Source organism: Arvicanthis niloticus, chromosome 7 (assembly GCF_011762505.2).
Source record: "Arvicanthis niloticus isolate mArvNil1 chromosome 7, mArvNil1.pat.X, whole genome shotgun sequence".
NCBI lineage: Eukaryota > Metazoa > Chordata > Mammalia > Rodentia > Muridae > Arvicanthis > Arvicanthis niloticus.
The window spans coordinates 39,057,151-39,067,630 of NC_047664.1; the positions used below are offsets into that span (position 1 = coordinate 39,057,151).

Consider the following 10,480-nt stretch of genomic DNA (forward strand, 5'->3'; position numbering starts at 1 on the left):
TTTTTTTTTTTTCCCCATGAAACTCGGGCAGAGTCACAGGGGGAAAGCGGGATTCGAACCGGGAGAGACAGAGCAAAGGGCATGGGCTCGCCCTCTGCAGGCGGCTACCTTAAGGAGCCTGCCTCTTACCTGCAGGATGGAATGTTTTTATTGAGGAAAGAGCTCCTCATCAGAGATGGATCTCTAAAGGGGAGAGAGCTAAACTGCATGGAGGTAGACGTTTGGGGAGCTGTATGTTGGAGGGTGAGGTCCCTGGACTCTCCAGACCCAAAATGGGAAGGGAGTAAGGAGCACCCAAGTGTATAAACGTTCAGAGCCAGAGAAAGCCAAGGGCTAAGTAGGGAGGTGGAGGAGGCAGCAGCCTGCCTGAGAAAGCAGAGATGAGCTAGGGTCACAGGAACAACAGGTCAAGTCTGGGAGGCTCTTGCAATTGACTGCTGGGTCTCACCTAGATCCAAAGGTCAAGGTGTATCCCTCTGAGAAGTCCAGTTCTACTGTAGGGCTCTAGGCTGGAGCTGGTAATGGGGGTGTCACAGGCAGACTGAAGTAGAGGGAAAGTCTTCTTGGATATAAGGGGCGAGTGACTTGTACAGCCGCTAGCTTGAGGCCTCTCCTGTTATTTGGAAGATCCCAGGATATGGTCTGGAAGGTGAGATGTCTGTTGTGGAACTTCGAGAGCGGCTGGCCATGCTCAAAGAGACCCAGAAACGAGAGCAGGAGGAGAAGCGGGATCAAATCATCCAGGGCAAGCGAGCCAAAAGCCAAATGATACAGAACACAGTGGAGCAGATCTCCCTGTGCCGTGCAGCAATGGGCAGGACCGCAGCCCTGAGGTGGGTGCCACAGTCCCAGGGACAGCACTGCCATGTGTGGGAGGAGCAAAAGAGCAGCAAGCCTGCTATACATCTTCCTCTGTGGGTACCCCTGCCACAACCAGCAGCCCCTGCCAGACAATCCTTTACAGTAACTTTAACCATTTTCATTTTATGGGAGAATTATGAGTTCTGTGGAAATGGGTTTCATGTCCATGACATACAACTTACGCAATGCATCAGTGTTGCAAGCACAACTTTTATGCTGTATGTGTTTCACCTAGTTAGCTAGGTGTTTCTCAGTCTTCAGAGTCATTTAGAAATAGGTACTATAGAAATGGTTACCATAGAAATGCCCCAGTACCACACACTTCAGCAGTGTATCTTTTACACTAAGTATAGAACTTGTAGTGTGTACTTTCTATTTTTTTTTAAATTTATTTCTATTTTATGTGTATTGGTGTTCTGCCTGCATGTATGTCTGTGTGAGGGGGTTGGATTGAACCCCTTGTACAGGAATTACAGACAATGATGAGCTGCCATGTGGTGCTGGGAATTGAACCCAGGGTCCTATGGAAGAAAAGTCAGTGCTCTTGACCACTGAGTCATCTTTCAGGCCCCTGTAGTGTATATTTGTATATTTTCTAAAAGAAAAAAAAAAAAAAAAGAGGTTGTCCTATGTAGCCGTCCAGCGGCCATGAATGAACTGGGTTTACCTGAAAGGGGGACTGGAAATGAAAAAGAGACAGAGTGGGGAGAGAGAATCATGAAGCCAAGACAAAGTTCTGATCAAGGCTCAAAGTTTAATATTCAGCACTTGTATATATAGGGGAAGCCCACCCACGGAACCCATCCTTTGTTTCAGTTGGATAATGTTGCAAAGCAGGCTCAGCGGGCAGTCTCTTCTAAGTTCTTGTAGAAAGTTGCAAGTGTAAACAAAGCAGATGACTTTACCTAGGTGTTAAGGTCCTGTGTGACAAACAAGGTCTGTTCAGTCTGCTCAAGGCTAGGAAGGATACAATCCTACATAAACCACAGCATCATGACATAACAAGCAAAAGTAATTTTTTATTTTATTATTATTATTTTGGTTTTTTTCGAGACAGGGTTTCTCTGTGTAGCTCTGGCTGTCCTGGAACTCACTCTGTAGACCAGGCTGGCCTCGAACTCAGAAATCCGCCTGCCTCTGCCTCCCAAGTGCTGGGATTAAAGGCGTGTGCCACCACTGCCGGGCAAGAAAATTCTCAGTATCTTTCAAATACCTGCCTAAATTCACACTTCTCCAAGTATCCCAAGACTGCTAGGACTTTTAAAATACTCTTTGCTATTTTATTCTTTTTAAACCAGTATTTATATCATCACATTGTGTGTATATATGCTCAGACCTTTTATTTGTTTGAGAATATCTGTATCTAGGCCAGTGTGTGACAGAAGCCAGGTTGGTCTCCTGGTTACAGCTGATGCAGGGGACTGCATCCTGCTCAGATAGGACTAGCTGGACACACATGGAGTGGAGTGACACACATGTCAGGAAACCCACCAGTTCCCAGATGCTGGCCTCACCCTGGCAGAGCCCAAATGCACTAGTCGATGTTGGAGTGCCTCTCAAGATTCAAAGTTCTTGGATTCCATCTCCATTCGTACAACCTCTACCACAGGAATTTAACAAGAGAACTTTTGAAAAGGAACAGGGCCAGGACTGTCCGGCAAGAGCTGAAAAGCAAGGAGATCATGTGTCACACCCCCATACTGTGATGTATACTTTAATGAAAGCTTCAGGCAGTGAGACCTGCCACTGGACAGGAAAAGTGGCCCATACTAAGGAGGGGATATGTAGAAATGTACATTATCAGCAGCTGTCACCCCGGGGTAGGGGTGGGGGAATGAGCGAGCCAGAGGGAGTGTGAGGCAAAAAGGATTTTCACACCAATTGTATACGTTAATTAGAATACAAATTTTTAAAAGTTAAAAGATTAAAAGGATAAGGGTATTGGTAGGATCTCACAAAAACCTTCTTGGGTGTTACCCAGCCTACTTCTAAGCTAGTGCTGTTGTGGTTCAGGTGGGAGGAAAAGAAGGCCCAGGCTACAAGCCTGGGGACACCCTGCCAGGATGAGCGCGTGCTGGAGCTGAAGCGCAAAATGGAGGAGAGGGCAGCTGAACGCCGCAGGCAGACACGCAGGCAGACAGCACCGCAGCTTGTGTCACCGGCCCGGGCCCTACGCCCAAATCTGCGGGTGAGCTGAGAGGGAAGCAACTTTTCGGGTCTGAGAGGTTGGGGGCTGTTGGGTCGTGGGAAAGCTGATGCCTAAGGCGCCCGGGTGCAAGACCCAGGGTCTCCTCGACCGACGGCCCGCCCACCCCACCACCGGTCGCAGGCGCAGGAAGAGATGCAGCACTGGCTGGAGCTGGATCAGAGTCGTGAGCGCAGGCTGCGGGCAATGCAAGAAGCAGGTCGCACCTGCCACGCTACCCATCACCTGGAGGCCTCCTGAGCCAACTGGCAGCCCCACGCCAACACTGCGTGCGGCTGCGGACGTGAGCCCCCGCCCCTGCCCCTCTGACAGTGGCTCTCTTCCTGTACTCCTGCTACAAAGCCAACTCTCTCCCCAGCTCCAGCCTGCCCCTGTATGGTTGCTCCAGAAAAAAAAAAAAAGTGTGGTGACATTTAGAAATGCTAAACAAATATGTAATCTTCCTCAGGATTGGAACTGGCTACCACGTTTTATATGCTAAACCTGGCTCTTCCCTGTGTCCAGCAAGTCTTTTCATAGGATTGGAAGCCAGAGCCACCCAGAGCCAACGGATATGCCTGGGACCCGGCATAAGTGTGGGATTGAGAATGCAGTCAGATTCTTAAGCATAAGCTTGGGGCTGGCCCTTCTCATGTCTCATGTGGGTCATCACAATGATCACATCACTCACCAACTATAGCCCACTCATCTCCTGTTCTGCTTAATAAGGCCACCTGTCCTCAAAGAGGTGACTCTGGCTTAAGCTAATTGCAAGTACCTTTCAGGGCCCTCTACATTATCATCATGAGCCCAAATCCAACAAAACTGGAGACCTTGGGGACAGCAGCTCAACAGGGCAATCAGATGAGCTCTAAGTTTCTGGCCTTAATGCTGCTCTGTGCTGGTCTTTAATAATAAGTGTGTGGAATGAATGCCTGCAGGTGAAACTTAGCCTGAAGAATAAAGCTGCATTGTGATGTGTTCTTAGGAAGAAGATGGTGACAAGTCTTGGAGAGGGAATAAAGCAAGGAGAAACCACTAGATGGGTAGATATTCAGGACAGAGATGACATCACCCCCTGGCCATCCTCCTTAGGCCTGCATAGGTCCCTCGGGTGGTAAGGCTGTATACCCCAGGGTACTTCAGACCAAGAAAGTCTCTTAGCATTGACAGGAACAAATTTGTCTCAGAGTTCTATCCCAGTAGAGTAGAACTAGCAGAATTCCAAGGCTCTTGTGCAACCCTGGCAGGGGAGTGGGAGGTGTTTAGGGGTTGCTTAGGGACAAAGGAATCCTTGTCTCCCTGTTGAATTAGAATTGGGGGCAGATTCAGTTTTACTTAAATTAAGAATCATATTTCTTACAGGTTTTATGTGATTCAAACTCATTTAAAATGGAGGGATGATTTCAAGCAAGCCAAAGGCAGGATGGATGTGTTGGACATGGATGCTCTGTCACCAGGCTAACAGGAAAGATGACCATTGTCACTGTCCTAGGTTGAACCAGCTCTTGATGGTCCAGCTCCTGCAGAGGAGCTAGTGTGCATGGTAGCCTAAAGTGAATACTGTGGCAAGGCCATGGGGATTACCTTTCACTTAAAGGGTAACCTTTAGACAGCCCAGCAAATGGGGTGGTCCTAGCAGCAGTGCTGTTTGGCAAGTCAGCAAGGTCTTCCTTTGTCTTATCTTTCTGGACTGAGCTGCTGCTAAGAGACAGCTCAAGAACACGAGGGTGTTTGTTCCACAACTATGTTTTTTTATTATTTACTAATTTTATTTATATGAGTACACTGTCACTCTCTTCAGACACTCCAAAAGAGGGCATCAGATCCATTACAGATGGCTGTGAGCCACCATATGGTTGCTGGAAATTGAACTTAGGACCTCTGAAAGAGCAGTCAGTGCTCTTAACCACTGAGCCATCTCTCCTGCCCCACACAACTATTTTTTTTTTTAATATTGTAGCAAGTAGATGCTGTGTGTGATAGAACTGTGGCCAAATGTTAACATATCAATATCCATTGCCTTGCAGCTTCATATCTCTGGTCTTGCTGGGCCTGGTAATTTATTCATGTAATCTCAGAACTTGGGAGGTAGAGGCAGGAAACAGGATCAAGAGTTGAGACCAGCCGGGCAGTGGTGGCGCACGCCTTTAATCAGCACTTGGGAGGCAGAGGCAGGAGGATTTCTGAGTTTGAGGCCAGCCTGGTCTACAGAGTGAGTTCCAGGACAGCCAGGGCTACACAGAGAAACCCTGTCTCGAAAAACCAACCAACCAACCAACCAAACAAACAAACAAAAGGAGTTGAGACCAGCATGGACAACATAGTATGTTTCAAGATAGTGTGACGCCTAACTACATAGCAATTCCTGCATTAAAAGAGGTAGAGTGCTGGGCAGTGGTGGAGTATGCCTTTAATCCCAGCATTTGGGAGGAAGAGGCAGGCAGATCTCTGTGAGTTTGAGGCCAGCCTGGTCTACAAAGTTCTAGGATAGCCTGGAATACCCAAAGATACCCTGTCTCGAAAAACAAAACAAAACAACAAAAAACCCAAAACAAAAAAGAGGTAGAAGGTAGGCGAGTGGACCTCTTTGAGTTCCAGGACAGCCTGGTCTATAGATCACTCGATATAGATGTGGTGTCCTCGGCACCAGACTGCCAAGACAACACAGAGAAAACCCACAAAAACCAAAAAGAGACAAGAGGGCAAGCAGGATGGCTTAGTGTTCTTGTTGTACCTGACAACCTGAGATCTCTGGAACCCACGTTAAGGTGGAAGGAGAGAACCAACTCTACAAAGTTATCCAATGATGTCTATAGATGCTCCTTGGCACGTGACCTCTCCTGCCACACCCATCCCCCAATTAAGAAAAAAATTTACAAAACAGAGGTAGTTTATCCCCTCAGCATCTGATCCATGCCTGGCCTCATAACTTTCTTTGGCCAATAGTATACAAGTGTCAGCGTGCCAGTTTAGATTCAATTGTCAAGCGGCCTTGAGGTCCTGTTTGCTCTCTTGGAAGTCTGTCTGGCCTCAAGTGAACATGATCAGGGTGCCCTGCTGAGAAACCATGTGAAGGAATGCTAGTTGTTCCAGAGAGGCTATCCTAGATCATCCTACAACCAATAGATTGGGACAGAGCAAGCACTTTGCTCTTCTTGTAGATTGATTAGACACTCTGTTTCAACTATGGAGATCTGAGATATTTGTTCAGAAGTAAAGTTAAATGATACACCTTCTAGTCAGGGCATTCATATTTGTCTTAGGGTTTTATTGCTGGAAGAGACACTATGACCATGGCAACTTTTATAAGGGAAAACATTTAACTGAGGCTGGCTTACAGTTTCAGAGGTTTAGTCCATTATTGTCATGGCAGGAAGCATGGCAGTGTGCAGGCAGGCATGGTGTTGGAGAAGGAGCTGGAAGTTCTACATCTTGATTTGCAGGCAGCAGGAGACTGTGTGACATACTGGACATAGCTCAAAACCTTAAAGTCCCCCACAATGACATACTTCCTCCAACAAGGCTGCACCGCCCAATAGTGCCACTCCCTGTGGTTCAAGCATTTAAACACATATGTCAATGGGGGCTGTACCTATTCAAAGCACCACAATATTAGAGACCCACTGCCTTCTACTCCTATATGCATTTTCTGACAATAGTGGCTGGCCAGCCAGAGATCTAAGGGCCACAGGGTGCTATGAATGTTCTTTCTGGACCTTTCTTGATGGTTTACATGTGTGAATCTATGGAAGCACTGATATGTTTTTCTCCACAAGTTGATGTTTAAAATAAGGAGACACTATTTGTGAGGGAGCAAGTTCATTGTCAAGTGATGTTCAGAGAAAACTTGTTTCTGAGCATGAAAGTATTTGTGGTTGACTTTCACTAATACATCTTCAGCATATCAAATTTACCCAAAGCCAGGTGTAGCACATGCTGTGATCTCCACATTTGGGTGGGTAAATTTTAATCTGGCCTGGGCTACATAGTTTCATGACAGCCTAAACATATATAATATGTTGAGAGAGAAAGAAAGAGAGAAACCAAACAAGAGCCTGACAGATGGCTCAGGAGGTAAAGGGGCTTACCACTAAGCCTGACATTCTGAGTTCAGTTCTTGGAACCTGATAAACTATTTCTCCACTGGTGAAATGAGCCAATTCAAGCCAGATTTTATATATATATATATATATATATATATATATATATATATATATATAAATAAATAAATCTGGGGGTAGGAGTATGCACACCCAGTTGAAGCATCTGTTGTGAGGTTGGCTGGGTCAGAGCACCTGTGGGTAATTGCTTTGGACCTGTCCTGGATGCAGGTTCTGAGGAAATATCTGGACTTGGCAAGATGTTAAAACAGATACATATGCTAGGGGCAGAAGATAAAGTTAAGGAGTTTAAGGAGAAAACCTTTTTCTTGGATGTTCATTTGAAACTTGTAGGCCCATAGTCTTGGTATTTGGAGGAGGGGTGGGGAGATCCTGGGACCAGGGAAAAGATCTCACCATCAGGAATAGGCAGGTGGAGAGGGAAACAAACTGTTGATTGACAGTACTTAGCTCAAGTCCATTTGACCTGTAGGAGGTGGATTTGAGTGGATTTCCTGAAGCTTATAAGAATCTTTTCCTTTATAACTTGCATTTACCAACATTGAAACACCATTCTAGCCCCTCGATTAATTCTCATTCCTCCCATGTCTTATCACTTTCCTATCACCATCCAAGTTTGGTTTTTTCCCTCATATCTCTAACCTTCAGAACTTGAATTTACCAACCCCAGAAAACCTCCTGGACCACAAACACTTCATCTTAGCAGCTTCCATATCCTCAGACCATACAGGACCCACACAGTGAAAGGAAAGAGCTGACTCAAGACTCCCTCTGACTGCTACATGTGCTCTGTGGTACATGTATATGCACTCAATAAGTAAACAAGCCAGGTTATATGGCACACGCCTATAATCCCAGCACCTGGGGAGCAAAGGCAGGCAGAAGTTTGAGGCCAACATGGTTTACAAATTGAGCTCCAGACTACATGAGATCCAGCATCAAAAAAGTAAAATTTAAAAAATGTGTAAAATTTCAAATATTCCAAGAATTCAGGAAGCTGAGACAAGAGATCTCAGGTTACAGACCAATCTGTTCTATGTAACAAACCCTATCGCAAAAAACCAAAAAGATTACAAATATAAAACTCACAATGTACCTATGGTGGCACTTGGGAGGCAAAGGCAGGCCAGCCCATGTCTGAGTTGGAGGCCAGCCTGGTCTACAGAGCAACTTCCAGAACAGGTGGGGGCAAACAGAGAAACACTATCTTGAAAAAAAATAAAAATCCCTTCTCATCAAAAGAAAGAAAAAAAGAAAGAAAGAAAGAAAGAAAACATGAAATCCTTTTTCTTAGACTAGAAGAGCAAATTACTAATCTTATTGTAATTTGGTCACTTTAACTAGGATTTTGATTAGACATGTATGGCCTGCTTATAAACTGAAATTTCCTTAGACATTTTGAACTGCATTCCTACATGTAGAATCAAATTTTATCATTTCAGTTGCCTCCCTGAAAACCTGAGAATCCAACTAAAGCAAGCTGTATTTCGGGGGTGTGAAGGGTCACTAGCCCACTCAAGTCTGTGGCTCTGGCAGCCTCGCCCTTCTCCAGTCTCTCTGCCTTGCTAAAAGGCATTAGATTGCATTCCTAAAGCTGGCCCCCAAGGTCTATTCCCTTATTTGGTTACTTTCTCCTCCTGAGGCTGATTACCAAGGTCGAGCTATCAAAATACTGAAGTTCAGTAATCGAAAGCCCCATTTGGCTTACCTAATTAACATGACCAATTAAAATATACTATCACATCCTAGCCCATTCTAACATAGATCTCCCCCTTTTTTTTTCTCATCTTAAAAAAATTACACAGGCCAGGCAGAGGTGGCGCACATCTTTAATCCCAGCACTTGGGAGGCAGAGGCAGGCAGATTTCTGAGTTCAAGGCCAGCCTGTTTACAGAGTGAGTTCCAAGACAGCCAGGGCTACACAGAGAAACCCTGTCTCGAAAAACAAAAAAACAAAACAAAACACACTTAAGTTTCTGTTTTTCATCCTAAGTCAGAAAGCAGTCCCTTTAACTTTTCTTTCTCACTTAATAAAGGGTCTCTCTTTGAAAAAAGGTGTTTGGGTGTGGTTTTTGCTGCCTAACCAAGGTAAAAAGAGAACCCCTGCTGTTTTGAGTTTTCCTTCAAGGTATGTCTGGGACTGGCCAGCTAACTGTCTCAGGATTTGAGAAAGCAGACTCTGCTGGCCTCTTGAAGGTCCCTTTATGGGAGATTCGGTGCTCAGAGGGGCAAGAGGGTTGACTGTCATACAGTTAGATACAGTGAGAGCTGGAAAGACATGAACTGGCTGCTCACAACTAATTCCAGCTCCAGGGAATCCAACACCCTCACACAGACATATGTGCTGGAAAAACACAAATTCACATAAAATGAAGAAAGATACCTTTAAAGGGAAGGCGAAAGGATAAGGATATACATCGTGTGAATGGGGTTGCAAGCAGTTCACATCAGATACAAGACAGGAACTTATTAATTACAAATAGAAACCTTAACTTGCAAGGACTTAACACAGGACAAACAGGAACTTATTATCTACAGAAACCTTTACCTGCATAGGACAGACTTACTAACTACAAATAGAAACTTTAACTTGCAAGAACTTAACATAGGACAAATAAACCTTTTTGGTGGTTTTTTTTTTTTTTTTTTTTTTTTTTTTTTTTGAGACAGAGTTTCTGTATAGCCATGGCTGTCCTGGAACTAGCCTATAGACCAGGCTAGCCTCAGACTTAGAGATCTGCCTGCCTCTGCCTCCTTAGTGCTAGGATTAAAGGTGTAGGCCACCACTGCCTGGCAAGAAACTTATAATTGTTTAACTGCAAACAGAACCTTTAACCTATAAGGTATATTATTCCTGTTTTGGTCTCACCTGACTTAAGTAGTCAAAACAATCTTATAATAGCTACATTTTTCTTACAAATGTAAGTTCTCTTTATCCCAATTCATAACATTTGAAAAATATGCTCAAAACATCAAAACACATTTTACATTGGAATCAGATGTGTATTTATCATACACTATCATAAGTTCCCTTATAATCCCACAAAACGCCAGAGATTGTAATATCACAAATATTCAAGGTCCGGTTTTAATCTGCTTTGCCATGTTAAACTTCCAGGATGTATATAGCCCCATAGCAATTCAACTACATTTAGGACAACCTTCAAATAGTCTGTTCAAATAGTCTGAGGGTCCCCATCCATTTCTAGTTGCTAAACCCATGCCTCAACCTAGCCCAGGGGCAGTTGCTCAAGAAAAACAGAATTGTTTTTCTAGTAGCATTCTGTTTTGTTGCTCTCTAGAAGGACCT

General features: G+C 44.7%; 2 protein-coding genes across 7 annotated transcripts in view; one reads left to right on the top strand and one right to left on the bottom strand.

Moving 5' to 3' along the window:
• Cfap99 (cilia and flagella associated protein 99) overlaps positions 1-6,974 on the top strand; it is a 43,624-nt gene extending 36,650 nt beyond the window's left edge. For all 6 annotated transcript variants that reach the window (XM_076938313.1, XM_076938316.1, XM_076938314.1 and 3 more), the window contains 3 exons: positions 628-833; positions 2,875-3,049; positions 3,191-6,974. In XM_076938313.1, the coding sequence (XP_076794428.1) occupies positions 628-833; positions 2,875-3,049; positions 3,191-3,307 (498 nt within the window). In that variant the 3' untranslated portion in view covers positions 3,308-6,974. The remainder of the gene's footprint in view (positions 1-627; positions 834-2,874; positions 3,050-3,190) is intronic.
• Positions 1-10,480, bottom strand: part of Zfyve28 (zinc finger FYVE-type containing 28) — a 128,950-nt gene that overhangs the window by 117,206 nt on the left and 1,264 nt on the right. The window lies entirely within an intron of this gene.